This window comes from Larus michahellis, chromosome 4, assembly GCF_964199755.1.
Source record: "Larus michahellis chromosome 4, bLarMic1.1, whole genome shotgun sequence".
Classification (NCBI taxonomy): Eukaryota; Metazoa; Chordata; class Aves; order Charadriiformes; family Laridae; genus Larus; species Larus michahellis.
Window position 1 is genome coordinate 71,398,364 of NC_133899.1, and position 18,597 is coordinate 71,416,960.

General features: G+C 41.2%; 1 protein-coding gene across 1 annotated transcript in view; it reads right to left on the reverse strand.

The window, feature by feature from the left end:
- Positions 1-2,629: 2,629 nt before the first annotated feature.
- KCNK10 (potassium two pore domain channel subfamily K member 10) overlaps positions 2,630-18,597 on the reverse strand; it is a 66,213-nt gene continuing 50,245 nt past the window's right edge. Inside the window, exons 6-8 of the mRNA XM_074585452.1 lie at positions 10,661-10,847; positions 7,332-7,474; positions 2,630-4,362 (exon numbers count right to left, since the gene is read on the reverse strand). Coding sequence (XP_074441553.1) covers positions 3,733-4,362; positions 7,332-7,474; positions 10,661-10,847 — 960 coding nt within the window. The 3' untranslated portion in view covers positions 2,630-3,732. The remainder of the gene's footprint in view (positions 4,363-7,331; positions 7,475-10,660; positions 10,848-18,597) is intronic.

The following is an 18,597-nucleotide window of genomic DNA, read 5'->3' on the forward strand; positions in this document are numbered from 1 at the left end:
CCCAAGCTGTTGCATACAACCAAAACCAAGGGATGGCCTTTACAAGGGGAGAAGCAATTTATGACATTAAAATGTCATTTCAGTTGTCAGATATTTCTCTCTGCCCCCCCTATGCAATACACCATTTGCACTTCCCAAATTAGAATAAAAATTACGTATATTGAGGTATTTAATAGGCAATCATACAGGAGAAAATATTTACTCCAGTAGCAGACTGGCAGCATTCTCAGCAAGTTTCACAGACACAGAAATGGAAAGCAACGAAAGGGAGTGTTTTGCTTTCATGTAAAAGGTCATCAAATGCTCTGTTCAGTATCTCACTGGGAGTTTATTCAGCATCACCCTTTGTCCCTGAAACTATCACATCCCCAACCAGGAGCTGCTGAAGACACAGCTGATAAAATGTCAGCCAGGGACTCCTGCATGGTGTGGCCAGGCGGAAACTAGAGAGAGACACACGCCCCGTCAATGAGAGTGCAGACAAGGGACAGACTGAAAACTCAGAAAGTTTAGAGGTTAAAAATATGCCAAGATTTCATTGTCCTTCTATCCCATCAAAGCAAACAGTTCTGAATTTGGCCACCAGACTTTGACTCCTCAATCACTTTTGTCCACGTTGACCTGTTTTCCATGATTTGCCTGCTGTCCAACTCCCTGCTCACACAGATAAGTCCTCCAAGACAGACATTTGGTTTCCCTGACCCTAATCAGCAGAAATGCTCTGGCTATGACTAAGCCTTATATTTCACATAGAGGAAATGCATCTCCCATATCTTTACAGCTGCCTGTGCAGGACTTTTCCATTACAGGCAATGATTTCTTGCGAGAAGAATTCAGTTGAGGAAAAAAATCACACTGCATGCATGATGTTGGTTTTCGCGTTTGATAACCAAAGAGAATTGTTAGCACAACCTGTATGGATTGCGTGCTTTCAGAGTCAGATGAGATGCTTTCATGAGCCTGATCCTTCATACAAGCAAAGAGCAGTATGGTGGAACCAGGTAGTACTTTAATTTCCAGGACACAAATGGCATGTCTGAGTACTTCTGTAGCTTTTCCGGAATTCAAATGCAAATCGAAATTGTAGCTTTCATTCCTAACTTCCCACCAGGCCACAGTAAAACCCTAGATCTGAACAACATAAAACTTTAGTACATCCAGGTATGCTTCATCCATCCTGGCACTACAGAATTGGCACAACATGATTCACTCTATTTCTGAGTGACACTGCAGAAGATTTGCTCACCGTGGCACTCAAGGCTGAACTTCATCCCAGTCCTGCCCAAAAGAGAGACTGCCCAGGAGAAACAGGAGGGCTAAAGGACTCCGATGCTTGAACAGATCTGCATCTTGCTGGTGTCTGCCTGTGGCTTGAGGAGGACAGGATCTGAGGATGGCCACAAACTGCCGTCTGCATCATCGTGAAGCCAAGCACCGGGCTGCATGGCACAAAAGCCTCCAGGAGCCACAGCAGCTCTTGAGGCAGATGAAACTTTCCCTGGGGACTGGGCTTACTGCCCTGCCTCCAGTAAGCTAAAGCCAGAGCAAGCCCCACACCTTAAGAGATTCACTGGTGAACTAAGCAGAATTCAATTTCTGTTAGATCTTATTGAGCTGAAGCAATCTCAAATGACCTGAAATTTTTCAAATGTTTTTTCATCCTTAATTTTCAAACAGATAACAAAATTAGAGAGATGATATGATATTTCAAGGGAAGTGAACCAGCAGACAGAACACACCGAGGACTTCTTTCCTCCTCTGCACTGGTGGAATTTGGCTCACTCCTGCAAATCGTGCAGAGTTAATTAGATATGCAAATATGCAGACTCAAAATTTGCATTTGCATTGCTGTGCTTCTAGTCATAGCCATAGCAATCATGTATTCTGGTGACCAGTTAGATTTTGAGTTGGCTCATTGTGCATAAAATCTCAGAAACTATCACAGAAAATGAAGCGTGCATTTTTGTGCGTGCAGACGTGGGTCATGCAAATCCAAAATTCTGTGTCTGTATGACCTGCGAGTATCAGTACGTTCAACTAACTTGCAAGACTTAGTACGTCTCTGCCATCTACATCCATGTTTACTTTACCTATAAGCCCACAGTTTGAATTGCAGGAATATTTAGGATTTTGTGAAGGCGCAGGGGAAAGTATCGCTGGTGCAATCGTGTATCTCATTTCCAGCATGCAAATTCTATCTGCAATGGTAAACGCAGTAGCCCACAGGCTGAGGCTACAAAATTTGAGTGTGTTTTGCAATTCCCATTAATTATTTTGCAGCCTTTTCTTTGAATAATTACTGTGAAGTCTAGGGACATTTGTATTCCTTATATCCATATGTCCAGACACCACAAAAGATTTTTAAAAAATGTCCACAGTTTGGTTACATTTCACTTTAGTCTAGAAATGCAGAGAGCTCATGTTAAGATTTTATCAAGAAAAGAGATAGCAAATGTCAAACAAAGACAGTACCTGAAAGGAAATAAAACAAATAATTCAAAATACTTGTTTAAAAAGTTACAAAATGTGACAGCATTAATGGCACTTAAAGCTATAAGCACTTAAAAGATTACCACCATATTTTTCTCAACTTCTTTTTCCTAAATTTCTTTTTTCTTTTTTTTTTTTTCTGAGATTATGACTGCAGCTTATGTCTAAACCCAAACCCAGCAACAGGGGGCAGAGAGCCCTGAGATTCTACGGTTGCCCTGGCCCTCATTTGAATAGCATATATGCTCTTATGTCTATTTTTAAAAATTCAGATTCAGCTACAGAGAACAGCAGTTTGCTGACATGCAAAAGCTATAGCTTTCCTTCTGTCTTCATAGTCTTACAGCATTAAAATTGAAGGTTTTTTCCAGTGGTAGAAAGTGTGAATGAGAAATTCTTTAAAAAAAAACAGTTGGCCCACTGTTTTATACACCTAGCCAAATATCATTAAATTAACGTTTCTCTTCAACAACATAGCATGAGATGTTGCATTTTCTTCATATGTACTTTCTTGCTGTGACTTTACATTGAGTATTTCCTACATGAGAAAAAAAATCCATTTGTTTCTTCTTTCCGTCACTGGTTAAGATAAATACCCACAGAGGTTTTTTTCCTTTTTTTTTCATGAAAAGAGCAATCCGACCCTTAAATATGTCTGTGTTGATTTTTCAGACCAGCACCCAGCTGGTGGCTGTGTCCATGGACATTCTTCTGGAGTTTAGAAAGATAATGCATCTGATTCAAAAATGGAAAAAAAAAAAACCTAGCTTCAATCACGTGCCAAAACGTAAACTAAGCTTTACTGAAAGTTTCTAGTTCACTCCAATCATTTCTCCTCTTTTTCATTACCAGGGGAAGGCTTTATGGATGCATACTCCATTACAAAGATACGCTCTTTTTCATCCCTTTCAAAGGCTCTTCTTACATAGCTGCCCTTTGTCTAATATTATGCCATGGTAGGACCACTCTGGTGACATAGCCATGGTTCAGTCTCTTCCTTTGTGTCTTGCCCTGGTAATCTTATACAGGCTGAAATTTCCATGTGCGTAGCTTTCTGTTGCCATTCTGCAGTGCTATGTTCCTGATTTGTTTTGGCAGAGCAAGCTTGAGTCTTTATGGCACAGTGAAATATTCTTCGATGCTATATAATTCAGACTGAATAAGGAGTCTGTATAAGGCACGTGTCTCAATATATATATGTATATAAAAACACTAAGATTGTTAATTCAAGTCAAGCATCTTTTACATTTGATTTCTGTCTTCAAGTAACGCATTGTTTTCATGTTCCCTTTCTTTGGTTTCATTGGGGATCACTCCATTCTCCAGGTCTGAGTGCTGCTGGATGCAGTTGGTCAGGACCGCAGTGCTAGAAGAGTTCTCAGAATTACACATCTTCTCCGTCTCCTCTTCCTTTTTTTCTTCATCCAAGGAGTAGTTTCGGAAGGTCTCGTAAATTTTACGCACGTCCTCAGGGATGGTCTTTTTGAGGTCTTTGTTTTTCCTTTTGGTCATCTTAGCAGATGATCCAAACTTGTTAATGATGTTGTCCTCAGATGCCCCCTGCCCGTGCTTGTTGAGCTGATCTGACCCTTTAAGGCGCAGGTTGTTAGGCCTGTTGTTGATGCTTTCCTGAGATGAGGCCTTGAACCGTCCTGTTTCCAAGGCAGTAAAGACAGAGCGCTTCTCTGGAGAGAGCATGTCTAAGGAGTGGGCCCGCTGGTCCAGGCCCAGGCGCCTGCGCTCCATGCTCCGGATGGTGGCTGCCCGCTGAAGTTTGTCATGGATCTCCACACTAAGCCGCCTCCGTGTCTCTCTGAACTCAGCCGTCACATTTGCTTTCCACTCTGCTGCGTGGGCTTTTATTTCTCCAACCTTTACAACAACGAGAAAGAGAAATGAATAATAATAAAGAAACAACAGCAAAATGAAGCGACAGTCCTTCCTACAGAACAGCAGCACAAGCACTTTCTTCTCTGCCATAAAATTGGAGACTGGTCCCAGCTCCAGTGCATCCATCTGGACCCAACTTCAGCAGCAAAGTGTTTATACTGGCCAAGCTCTGAACACACTAACTAGTGACTAGCTAACGGCTTATGTGGCAACTTGTCTGCCTGCTTCACATTTTGCCACATCACACATTTTATAGCTGTGTTGCGTGATGTAAAGTGTTCGTGCTAGTGCCTCCTTGGTTAAGAACAAAATTCCTGACTTATAATGTCAGTAGTAAATGATCAGGAGTGAGCAAAAGTAATCACATATAGTTATACTGATATGCTTCAAAACAGCACAACAGCCAGTGAAGCAATGCAGTAACTTATTTTCCCATACTATAGAATCATAGAATGGTTCAGGTTGGAAGGGACCATAAAGATCATCTAGTTCCAACCCCCCTGCTGTGGCCAGGGACACCTCCCGCTAGACCAGGTTGCTCAAAGCCCCATGGCTTGAGCACTTCCAGGGATGGGGCATCCCCAACTTCTCCGGACAACCTCTTCTAGTGCCTCACCAGCCTCATAGTGAAAAATTTCTTCCTGATATCTAATCTAAATCTGCTTTCTTCCAATTTGAAGCCATTACCCCACATCCTATCACTAGGTGCCCTTGTAAAAAGTCCCTCTCCAGCTTTCTTGTCAGCTCCCTTCAGATATTGGAAAGGTGTTATAAGGTCTCCTCGGAGCCCTCTCTTCTCCAGGCTGAACAACCCCAACTCTCTCAGCCTGTCTTCATACGAAAGGTGCACCAGCCCTCTGATCATCTTTGTGGCCCTCCTCTGGACTTGCTCCAACAGGTCCATGTCCTTCTTGTGCTGAGAACTCCAAAGCTGGACACGGTACTCTAGGTGGGGTCTCACGAGAGTGGAGTAGAGGGACAGAATCAGCTTCCTCACCCTGCTGGCCATGCTTCTTTTGATGTAGCCCAGGATATGGTTCTGGGCTGCAAGCGTGCGTTGCTGGCTCAGGTTGAGCTTCTCATCAACCAACAACCCCAAGTCCTTCTCCTCAGGGCTGCTCTTAATCCATTCTCTGCCCAGCCTGTATTTGTGCTTGGGATTGCCCTGACCTGTGTGCAGGACCTTGCACGTGGCCTGGTTGAACTTCATGAGGTTGGCATGGGCCTCTCAAGCCTGTCCAGGTCCCTCTGGATGGTATCCCTTCTGTCCAGTGTGTCGACCACGCCACACAGCTCGTTATCATTGGTAAACTTGCTGAGGAGGCACTCAATCCCACTGTCCATGTCAACAACAAAGATGTTAAACAGCACCAGTCCCAGTACCAACCCCTGTATTGCTCGTGGATGAAGCTGTTCAGTCCCCCTGAAGGTTCTGCTCAGTGCCACAGAGCCACAGAGCAATTAATGCTGGAAATACCCACTAGATAATTTCAAGTGGACCTCTGACTGGTACAGTTTAGGGTTCATTCTCAGGGACAAATGTAGCTGTCTTTAATGGAGGTTTCCATTGCCTAACTGTCCAAATACCACGCTCTCAAGCCAGCTGGAGGAGTTTTCAACACATGTTCTGTGTGGGCACCATAAGCATGCCCTTAAATGTCTCACTGCTTTGCTCTGTTTAACTGTTTTGCACCTGAGAGCAGAATAATGGCTAGGAATAAAGCACATACATGGCTGCTGTACTGAATAAATATTTATTCTGAAAAGAGAAAAAAGAAGATGAATGACCAAGCAATATCTCAGTCAACACAGGCCTTTTCCAAAGTTCAGCTAAAGGAGAACTGATTCAGGAGTAAGATATCTGCAGAAGCCCACCAAGGTCAATGGTTTGCTTGGGCTGCTGTAGCCAGAACTCAGTTTCTGCATTCAGTAGTCTACAAGGAAGTCATCTTTGGTTCCTCAGGCCAGATGAGCAGGCGTCCATTTAGAACTGTATTACTTGTGGCAGCAGGTATTTCACATCTCCCACGAGAGATAAGATTCCCACCTTTAGGAGCCTGCTGATGATCAACCTGACAGCTAAAGTCTCTGTGAAGCTCCCCTTATTAATAGAGATGCTCAGGGGATGCACCGGGCCACAGGTAGCGCAGATGTCTTCATAAATGATAAAGAGCACTACCCCTCTGCTAAATTTTGTCTATGCTTGCTCTTTGACTAACTCTGCCAGGTTAGCTTTGCTAGTAATGCAGGAGGAGATTGTCTTAAAAATTGAAATTATATTATTAACATGATCCACAACGGGCTTTAGTTCTACAGTCATGGCAATTGCCTCCTATTTTCCACCCTTACTTGAGTGAAGCATTAGCAATACTGTCTTTGAATCATGAGGGGCATATTCTGAGTGAATTTAATCATGTTCTCCCTAATGCTGACTACTCGGTTTCTTAAATTTTCAATAATATGGTACTCAGTAAGGGGCCTGAATCTAAACCTTTATTCGGAATGATAATCCCTGGCATAGGGAAAGGTAGGAAAAGTCAATATAAAACCCTGGTTTAAAGGCAGATTCTTATTTCATAATGAAGAGAGCCAACTAATGTCTTCAACCCCCATGCATCTCCAATTTTAAAAGAGAGAACGCTGAAATTTTTATCACAATTTTGTAGCTAGTTTCAGAGTGAAGGCTGGCCTCTCTTATTCCATAATTCAATCCTACTGATGTGTTCTGTGTACTTCATGGTACTGATAGAGGTGTAACAACCTAGGTTGCTTCAGTTGCTTTTGTTCCTTCAAGATCAGAGGTAACTGTATAACAAAGGCACCCAGTGGAGTAAATCATGCAGAATATTGAGCATTGGTCATGCAGAGGAACATCCTTCTTTAGACAAGAAGGAATCAGGCAATTAAAGCTCTCATAAAATGACAAACCACTGAGAAATTACTAGTCATACCTCTTCTTTTGTCTTCTTGGACAGGACTCTTAACCAGTCTCCAATCATACTCAGGACAGCGGCAAAATAGGCAAGGCCAACAAGGATCCAGAACCACACTAAGGGCTTGTACCACTCCCGGTAATGGATGTCAGCATTTCCTCCTGAAATAAGCATATACTTATGCTTAGGAATCATGAGATGCCAAAATTATGACAAAATATCTTCAATTTTGAGACATTCCTGAAAGTGTTTCTTGACTCTTGCCAACACCACTGTAGTTCTAATAATAGATGAGAAGCCCGTCAGGTGGGAGGAACGAAGTCTGTTCTTAATTTAAGACTCTTCAAAATTACCTATTGTTCTGCTGCTATGTGACCTGCTAGAGCACCTAGTAAACACTTTTCTTTATATTGCTTATACTCTGAAGCGAGTCTAAAATTACTGTTTTGATAGTACTCACAACAGCATGAACATATTTCCAAGAAAAAAGTTTAATACAGCTAGTCTTCCTTATCCTGAACTGCCTGCAGTCTGGTACTTGAGAAACTTTACAGTTCAACGCCCTCAGGTTATAGAGTTTCCAGATTTTTTTGGTTTTAGCTACAGGATTGAGAGACCTATGTGCAGGAAAAAGAAAAGTAGCTTTGTCTTCCCCTCCAAATCAGGATATCTGACAGGAAGCCAACCGTGCATCAACCCTGATAATAAGGATATACTATCTGGTTGGGTATCACTTATAGCAGTGCATTCACTGGCCAGTGACTTGAGAGGAGATTTGGATCAAATGAAGCAACAAACATCCTATATGGTCTTCATGCAAGTCTCAGGATGAGCTGGTAAAACAAGTATGGGAGACATTTGGCAAATCTAACGGACTACGAAGACCATAAAATAAGTGCAGTAGCCTTATTCTACTCTGCCTACCACAGAGTAGAATAAACTTTTCCGAAAGAAAGCAACCACAGCCCCACTTTTGAGACTCCCAGTACTATCACAGTGCTACGCACACTGCAAGAATGAGAGACAGTGAGAGGCAGGCACAGCCCTGAGCTGAAGAGAGTGAGCGGCAAGGAGTCTGCACAGCCCCATGGGCACAGCCATATCCCTGAGTGCAGGTGAACAAACACCACCTTGGTGGTACTTGTGTAAATCTCTGCCTGAAGAGCAAGCCTACCAGGGGACTTGGGGAGAGGATTGCATATTTCCTGGACCCCAGCCTTGGTTAGACAAGAGATAGACACCAACCTGTACCTCTGTATGACTACAGAGAGATTTTAGGATTTTCCCTCATTAAAATCACCAGACAACACAGTTCAGCATCTCCCCTTGAGCTTTTTGCAATCTGAGACATTGCTATAACTCCTTAATTTTGTCCACACTCAGTATGAGTGTATGTACGGTGTTTGAACATCTCCATGGAAGGTCAGACATTTGAGAATTGGCAGGGACCCAAATATTAGTTTTGATGTTAATCTCTCCCCATAGACTGCATGAATCACTCTCTTTTTCCCAGTCTTTAAGAGTGTGAAACAATGGGAGGTGGGGACTGTTGTTGCTATGGTACAATGAAGCTCTTCTGATCATACATGTCCCTGAGGAAGCTTGCTATGAAACAGACTGTCTCAGTCTGTCTTACAGAATAATCAGGTGACTGAAAAAGTATGAGACCACTTTCTTCAGCCTATCAGATACTCTGTCTTTTCAGGCTCCATCCACAATTTTATCTCCAGTAGTACAAAAACTTTCCCAGTTTGCTATGGGACACGTTCTGGGTGGGATAAATCAGCATAGCTCCATTGATGCTATTTTACCAATATGATGTATTATTTTTTATTTGATGTTGAAGGGACAGAGATACTGAGAGATTAAAGTGACAGAAAATAAAAGTCACAGAAAATCTGTTTCAAAACTAGCAATAACCCCCAAATATCCTGGTGATCGCCTGCCTTAAACTCTTATCATGAGATCGCCTCTGAAGTTTTCTTATTCAGGGTCCTCCATCTGATTTTTGAAAAATCCCCCTTGTTAGTAGCCACCCAGCTGTGGATTATATTCTCCTAATCATGTTGGATATAGAACAATTAAATTTGATATTCAGAGATTTTTTTACTATCATATTATTAAAGAAAACAATACTGAAGTGTGATGTGCTTAAGAAAAATACTGTGAATTATCTTTATTTCACACTATGATACCACAGAGTATCAGTGAGCTTCTCTTCACATTTAAGTGGTTAAAATGGACCAAGCTCATACAATCACTTTTGTATCTGAGTGCTCATAAAACACTTCTTTTTCATATCTGGGGCTCTCTTGTTCAGTGCCTTTTTTTTTCCTCAGTAATTCATATCTTCTATACCACTATGTCATAAAAAAGGAGGATTAGAGTCTTCTCTACAAAAAGACTTGTCTGCAGCTCTTCAGCAAAGACAACTTTGTATATCCCTGTAGTTTCATTTCATGTTTTTAACTCATTCATATTTCACCGATTTATAGGAAGTAACAAAACAGTACCATAATATGGCTGTTTGTAACGCAGGCATCTTAACGTCTTTAAGTAGGACCACTAACAAAAATGAGGAGTAGAGGTCATGTACTAATGGGGAAAAAAATCCACTTATTTTAACCACCTTTTCATTAGCAAAGCAATTGTGTGAAAAAAAAAAAAATCTCTCATCTCTCCAGCCGACAATCTTGACACCCTCTTTGGAAATTGATAAGGACGGATATTTATAGTTCCCTCTAGTACTGTATTAATCTTGGAGAGTATCCTCCTAGCACTGAGATGCATACCCCATTAGTCCTTCTCTTCCTACATGAGATTTCCTTAACAGGCCAACTGCAATGTCAAAATTTCTGCCAAGGTTAGAGAAAAAAACACAGTTTCTGAAATGCTGCAGCTCCTGTAGTACCAGCCCACTACCGCATCCAACCAGAGATTTCTCCAGCCCTATGGCTCAGCCCTACTTTGTAAAACCTTCGTCCATTCATCATTTTGGCTGCTTGCTTCTGCAGTCAGCTTCAGATTGAGCCATAACGGACTAACACAAATCTTGAATTGAACGGGAAAGTCATTTGACTTGTGCATAATTCATTGCACGATAAAGGATAATCAGGACTTCCCAGACTCCTGTTATCTACACTGCTGAATGCTTGCAATCTGCAGATGGCAAAGCACCTGGATCTTAAATCAACCTGGTGTCCTATTGCACAGTAACCCCAGGAGAAACACCTGGCATCATTTCACTGGAATATAATACATTGTGGAAAGCCTCCTCTCTACACCAGAAAACAAATTCTAAAAAGCCAAGGCCCTCATGCACAGCACCTAGGCTCAAAGCTGCTCACCTGCGACAAAGTCACCGAAACCAACGGTAGTCAGAGTGACAACCACAAAGTAGATGGATTCCAAGGCTGTCCATCCCTCGATGTGTTTGAAGATAACTGCAGGAATGGTCACAAAGACAATGCAGCCTGCCAGGATGAAGAGGATGGTAGAGATCACCCGGATCTTTGTTTGACTCACTTGCTTTTTCTAGAAAAAGGAAATAACAAAAGAAAAAAATATTTTTGAGTGGATTTCTGGGACTGCATACCTTGTGAATGGCAGGCTGATAATCCTGATGTCATCTGGTATGTCTCTTTCTGGTTTTTGTGAGCTTATTAGGTGGAATACAATCCTCCCTCCCCCTTAGTGAGAGCGCTGCCTGGGTAATAATGAACCCCTATGTCTGGGCCCAGAAAATGGTGATTCCCATTTTCCATGCACTAGGCAGTTACTAACCTACCAGAAACACAGCCCGGAAAAACAGTCGAGTTTCAGAAAGGCTCCAGTACACTCCAGTTCAGGTTCAATGTGTAAGAATACGTGTGCATTCACAGCTCCATAAATGTGTATGTACGCCCACATTGCCTCACCAGCACCAAGCATTCCACAAGCAAGACCAAGACTAAAATAAAAACAAACCCTTTTTTTCCCCCAAAACCTGAGGTTTTATGTAGAAATAATTCATGCTTTTGGTTTTCTAGACTCGTGATTTCCAGCCTTCACTCACAAATACAAGGGTTAAATCTCCTTTTCAAAAATAGATAGGTTTATCAGTTTACTCCAGAAATAAAGGATTTATGACAAATACCAAAAAACCTGAGATAAAACTACCCACATAAATCCACACTGGAAGGCTCTTGAACAAAGAGTATGTGTGTCACTGGCTGCTATAAACTGAATACAAATATGAGCAGTGTAATTGCAACATTTTACACTCCTAGATCATATAAACTCTAAAGTTATTTAAAATAAACTTAGATTTTGTTTCCAGCAATATTGTTGCAGGCCTGAATTAACACAACTCACTCTGGCAGATTTATTTCAGATTTTCTCTGCTGTAAATAAACTCAAAATTCAATAGAGTTTCATGAGAAACCTGGAAATTACTAGAAATCTTACTGCGGATTAATTACAGTGGCAGTGTAAATTCTGTATTTATCCTGGAAAAGGAATGTGGAGGTCACTGTAACTCACATATTTCCAAATTAGTTTTCCAAATCAAGCATCTCCTTTAACCCAGAAATGAGATCTCATTTCAGATTAGGACATGCCCAGACAGGAAATAAGGTCTCAGAAGTTATCTTTGTAATATACAGAAGGGATGTTGCCTGAACCGGTTAATATCCGGCCAGCTTGTGAGCAGTACTACTGCTTCCACTAAAGCAGGAGCATTTCTTTTAGAGGTGCAATGTCAGACCCTCTGATCTGGGGTGCTCTGCATTTAGAACCCAGGTAGCAGCATAAATATGACATGTTTCATAAATACTTCTTAAACCGTTTGAGATGATCCCTACACTTAATTTTTTTCTTTTTGTGTGTGCGCATTGTTTTCTGTGCCTGGCTGAACAGAAATGGCTAAATAGGATTAGTAATATAATGCCATAAAGAAGATTAATCAAATACGAGACATGGAAAAAACTGCCACTGAAGTACCAAGGAGAAAAACAACACAAGAATAGTAAAACCTAACTTTACTTCTTATTTCCTCTTTTTCTGGAGAGTCGTTTTGAGCAATTTCCTAAAATACTAAAGGATGATGTAGCTCCTTTAAGAGGTATGGACACAGATTCACAATGGCAGCATTTCAGACTTACGGTATGTGTGGTGAAAGGAAAGCAACTGATCACATAAATCTTACATGGTTTCTTAGATTGGCACACTTGCTTTTTGTCATGGAGGATGAGGATTTAACCAAGTTGCTCTTTATTTACTAGTTTGGCCAAGGTGATTTGTTCACTCCTACTAAATGTTTCAGTTTCCTGATACGTAAAAATGAAATGGCAGACACCTTGCTACAGTGGAAATTAGGAGGCTGTATAGTACTGGGAATCCTTGGACAAAAAGTACTTTGGAGCTGCCAAGCACTGCTAGCAAAGCGAAGTCATGCATAGTAATCCTTCCTCCAATCCCCATATAGCAACATTAAAATGCATTTCAATATGTCAGGATTGTCTTGTCTCATGGTAGAAACAGAAGTGGAAAGAACGGCCTGCAAATCAGTACCAAACGTTCAGGACATCCACTTGTTCATGAGTGACAAACTCAGCCAAAGTTTGTTGGTTTTTCAAGTAAAAATGGTAACGACGTTAATGAGACGATCTGCAGAAAGGCTTGACTCATAGTTGTGCACCTCAGTCACTCACTCAAAAGTGTGGCAGCTAAGGGTCTATTTTTTCTTATTCTTCCACCGGTACAAATGAAGTCAGAAAGCAATGGTGAATCAGGCACAGCATTTTTAGAGCTACTGAGAAGAGCACAAAAGCAAGATTCAGAGGTAGAATTACTTATTGGACAATAACACAAGAAATTCAGGATACAAGTAAAAAGGGGGGGCCTCTTACAGCAAGACATGCATTCAGCGGACATTCACAGTAAAGTATAACTGCTGTCGATCCAAAAAATAAGGCACAAATGTCATTATTCATGGCATATGTACATTGTAGTAATCACAGATTACAAAAAGGTTGGTGTGCATGAGTTTTTTTGCAGATGGAGTTAGCCTTGCTATTTTACTACAAAGAACATCATTTTGTCCTGCCCAGGTTCTCAGGAATAAGGAAACGCAGCCTTTACATTCCAGTTTTGGCACAGTTGTATCAAGACGAGACTAGATTAGCCTAAACCAATGCACTATTACACTATACCAAGTCATTATTAAAACAAATAAATACATGTATAACACTATATATATAAACACTAAAGGTTGAGAAATATGAAAAGGTTCATACAAACTTCTCTTTTAAATAGTGTTTACAATCTGGAGCTAAACTCTGACAAACAGCTGAGCACCTCCAGCCAGGCTAACACATCCTCTGAGCCCATTTTGTGGCATAAATATGCAATTTTCTATAGGTGTCAAAATAAAACAGTAAGAGAGGCCTTTCTCCACAAAAAGTAGTTCATCTCATAGCAGTTTAAGTAAAATGAAAACACCTTTAAAAGAGATGTTTTCAACTTTTGTTTTGTTTTGCTTTGTTTTGCTAACAAGTTCCCTCTACATTGATGAAGCAGATAATTTGTAAGATGTTCACAAATATAAATAAATTAATGCCTGCTAATGAGAGAGACTTCAATTTAAATATACTCAGAGCTAATCTGGAAAAGATTAAAGGCAGAATCTAAGAAGAAGAGAACGGAGTTTTCTGTGATACAACCACCTATGAGGGCTCATTTCCATTTACTAATCAAGGTGCTGATTTTATTCTTAAGGTGGCTAAGTGCTAAACAGGCAACATCACTGACATCACCTTGCTCATATTAATTCAAACAACCTACTGTCAACCTGCTCTAGCGCCAAGAGGGGTGTGGACAGACATTCTCATGAAAACAGCCTTATAAGTGGAATTTAGTTCTTATGCATCTTTTCCATCACTAATTGTGACCTTGCTTTTTCCTTATTTTCTCTTACATACACAGGGGTCTTATTGGTTTTGGTCTTATTCAATAACTTCAGGAGTTAAAAAAAATCCCTTTTTTTTTTTTTCTTTCTTTGCTTTTTTCACCCTTTTCTCTGTCTCTGGTGACAAAGATCACAGCTGATGAACTGATTCTTTTACAGCTCCTGCACTTTTCAGATTAATTAACTCAGGCACAATTTTTTCTGACCTGACCATTGACAACAAAAGAACCAAAGAAGGTTCTTAAGTTTCCAAGCTGAGACCATGGTGATGACACATATTCCTTCAAAAAGGGAGTAGGTGACATAAGGTATGGGATCAAAAGATGCTACAGCCATTTATCAGACTAGACTAAATGCTAAATTTATTGAACATATATATTTCCAAGAACAGCATATTTCAAATATGCTTATTCCAAGATTTTGTAGTGTCACCTCCCCTTTCACAGAAACTCACCCAATATACAGTACTACTCAACCAAAAATAGTATTGGAACATTTGCTGCATCACAGTGAGCTCAGATGGTTCCTCTGTCTTCCAAACATGTTCTTCTCTGAATTCCTGACAAATATCCCCAAGACTCCAAGCAAGTTGTTTACCTTTTTGGCTAGATGACCAATGTCATATTTTTAGTGCTAGTATAATGTGCCTGCATGGAACGTGCTGTCCTCATCTCGCCACAAGGCTCTGCATTTTGGAGCACTCCTCCAAAGAAAACACATTTCTTTAACATTTCTGTTGTCCTCTTCACCTATTCTTAACTTTATGCCCTCTCCCATGCTGCCAACTGTTCTTGGAACAGATTGTCTCTGCCCGTGCACTAATTAAACAGCTTGTCTTCTAAATCACTTTCTCCAGATCAAAATATTTTAACAAGATGAAAGCCAGTCTTTGTACTCAAAGCATAAACCAGAATATTGCATATATCAGTTCTATTTTTTTACTCTGACACAAACATTAGGTATGTCCTTAGTCAAAACATTTTTGCTAGGCTAGTGTAGAGGGTGCAGACAGCCACAGGTTCACACTGCCAGCCTTTCAGCTCAGTCAAATGCAAGCCAGCCCTAGTTCAGAGCTTGGCACATACCTCAGTAAAGTGTGATGCCCATCTCAACAGGCTGTACAGAAAGACCGGCATGGCACTGGGCTCACAGAGCTCCTGGTCAGCGGTATGGTCACATCAACCTCACTGCTGCCTGTATCTGTCACTGTGGATTTCTTTCTAACTTGTCCTAGCTCCTTCACATTCAAAATGAGACTGAAACTAAATGTATTTCAAATATCAGTGGCTTAGAGATAACATCTGAGAACAATATAAGTGTCTTTTGTTCTTCTGTGTTCTGTGACCACAACCGGTTCCAGCTGTCTCCAACAGACCCACCGCAGGACACTGCTGAACCCCTCAGACAAGATGGTGGCACTTCTTGGAAAGTGTATTTAAGAAAGGGCAGAAATGCTGGACAGGCAAAGGAGGAGGGAATGAGGGAATAACAAGGTCAGGAGAACGGGAGGTTCTCCATGGCAGAGCAGGTACTTTTCCTGGAGGGACTGCAGCCCATAATGACCAGTGAAGGACCAGAGGAAAAGGGTTGAGAAAGAAGAAGCAACAGAGAGAAACCACTGTGCCCAGACCACAATCCCTGTGCCACTCCTTGCTGCACAAGAGGGACTGAGCATGACCTGCGGAAATACCACAGGTGGAGGCGCGGTGTCTGAAGTGAAATAAGCCTGAGAGTTAAGCTCATCCTGGAAAAGGGAGAGGAAAAGCATTTTGAATGTTTGTCTTTTTTTGATTCCAAACACCCAACTCAATAATTAAATATTTATGCTAATCTGCAATAAATTAAATTCCACAAGTCAAGTCTGTTTTGCCTGTGACGGTACTTGGTAAGTGATTTCACTGTCTTTATTTTGACCTACGAATTTTCCTATCTTCTCCCCGTCCCACTGTGGGGAGGGGAGCGAGCAAGTGGCTGTGTGGGTGCTTGCTGCCAGCCAGGGCCTACTCACCACATCGATGAAGAAGGCACCGCCCCTTGAAAGCATAGCAGCAGAATTCTAAATCATATATTTTAAAATACATACGACATTTCAGACACCTCCATGGGTTAAGAACAGTGGTTTGGACCACTCCACTAGAGACGGGCTTCCCCTACTGGCTAACCAGCTCTCTTGGCATCTCAGTGCTATTTTAATTCTCATGTTTTATAAAGAATGCTGCTATTGATGCAGAAGAAGATGCAAAATCCATCCCCTGTTTCTTAACTGTAGTGAGAACGACAGGGGAGACAGATATAAAAAGCTGTAAGCACTCACATTTGTTACTAAGCTTGGGAGACACAATCCGGAACACATACAGTGCATGGGTAAAGAAGGATTTTTTTACATTGCTATTTTTCCCCATAAAACCACAGTTCTGCAGGGTGTTTGTCTAGACCCAGATGGAATATGCAGCAAGCTTCTCACAGGGCAGCAGCTTTCCCTAATGTTATTTTTGTAAATCTCTAGGCATGGATCTTGCTGCAGTCATAATGTGAGTACCGACAATGTGTTATGAAAATACAGAAATACTGGCTCAGAAATTTTCTAGGCTTGACATACCACACACACATAGAAAGCACACATAGGGCTTTCTGATATGCACCAACAATTTTTGCACATTGCTTATTATGCTACTGAAAAAACAACCAAAAAAACCCAATAATGAGCCCAAACCTCTGTTCTGGCTGAGCTATACTGGGCCTAAGAAAAAATTAAAGTTGAATAAGAGGGATTCATGTATATATATGATTTTCTCAGACACTGGAGCAGAAAAAGGACAACAGAGGTTCATGACACAGACTTAAGCAATTTCAAAGGATGCTCACAGAGGCCAAATTTGGAATGTATTGCTCCTTCCTTCAACTCCCTTCTGAGTCACACCTATATTTCCTACTCTCAGGGAGTGCAAGAATGGGTTAATAATGGTTGTTCAATATCACTTCCCTGTACCTGAATAGGTTTTACCTTGTCATTCCTGGTAACCCTGCCTTTGATCAGCGTTGAGTCAATGCTTTAACCTTGTTCATCGGTGCAGTTCAGGACAAAAAATAAAATGCCGTTATGATGGGGCAAAGAAAAGTGCCTAGCCTTGCCACATAGCAGCAAGGCTAGTTTTATGAGTATATGCTCAGCATCTAATTAAGAAATGCACTGAGACAGAGAAAGATAATTAGTGTAGCTAGATCAATGAGAGATCTAGTTATCTATTGCATGACATGGCCACTTTCAATGACTTAACAAGAAAAAGAAAATGAAACTTCATGTTAGAAATATCTCATCTTAGCAGGGTGGAGAAATTCAATGTTTCTTTTTCAGCTCTGTTTGATCTTTCATTTTTTATTCTATTTTTTTGTTTGTTTTCTTCCTCTGCAGTGGAATAAAGCATCCAGATTTCTCCATACTGTTGTGTTTTCAGAACATTTCCCTAGTGATTAGGAATGTAATAACATCAGCATTGGTAAGGCTAGAGTGGATACTTCGTCGGACTAGACATTGAAAGGTTGAACAGGGAGTAGATCTTCAGGCTAGACTTCTTGTATCTATTTCTAGACTGCAGTTTTCAGTTTCTGCTTATTTTGGAATTACTGGCTAAGCAGCCTTCCCTTGCCCTTCTCAGGTACAATAGCACGTATCATTGTCTGCAAGAAATTCTTGCAGAAGCCTCCAAAGCATATTTTATATTTACCATGAGATTTCTTACAGCTATTAAGACTATAAAGATCGCAATATTGCAGTCTTTATAGAGAAAACCACTATTTGTGACTAGCCAAGTAACCAAAGAGTGTTCTCTCAGGTAAGTAGCCCACAGGGAGTGAATTTTTCTCCAGGTGGGATACAGATCCCAGAAGAGTGGAAGGAAAGTAAAAGGAGGAAGACAGAGCAGCTCCCCCCAGGCAAAAATGTGGAAAGAGTGGAAAATGTCTCACCCCTAGAAGTGTCCCTCCATGCCACATCTCTCCCCCTGCTCCTCCCAGCCTTCTCCAACATTTTGCAGGAGGTGCCACTGCTTACCTGCAAAGGTAAAAGGAAGGCAGGGAACACCTTCTAAAGGAAAGGTCTTGCGTAGCGTGAAGGGTGCATCAAACACTTTGTCCCATGCCTCAAGACAATTCTTATTGCCACAATGACGTGTGTATGTGCCAAGGGAAAACATGAACATGTAAATTACATTAGCATGGTTAATACAATAGCTTGACAGTTCTGAAAGGTGAAAGTTGAATATGTAAAGCAACATAACACAAAATTCGCCACCTCCATCCAGCCTGTTCGTAACCTTGAAGTGGCATCTCTTAAGTGAA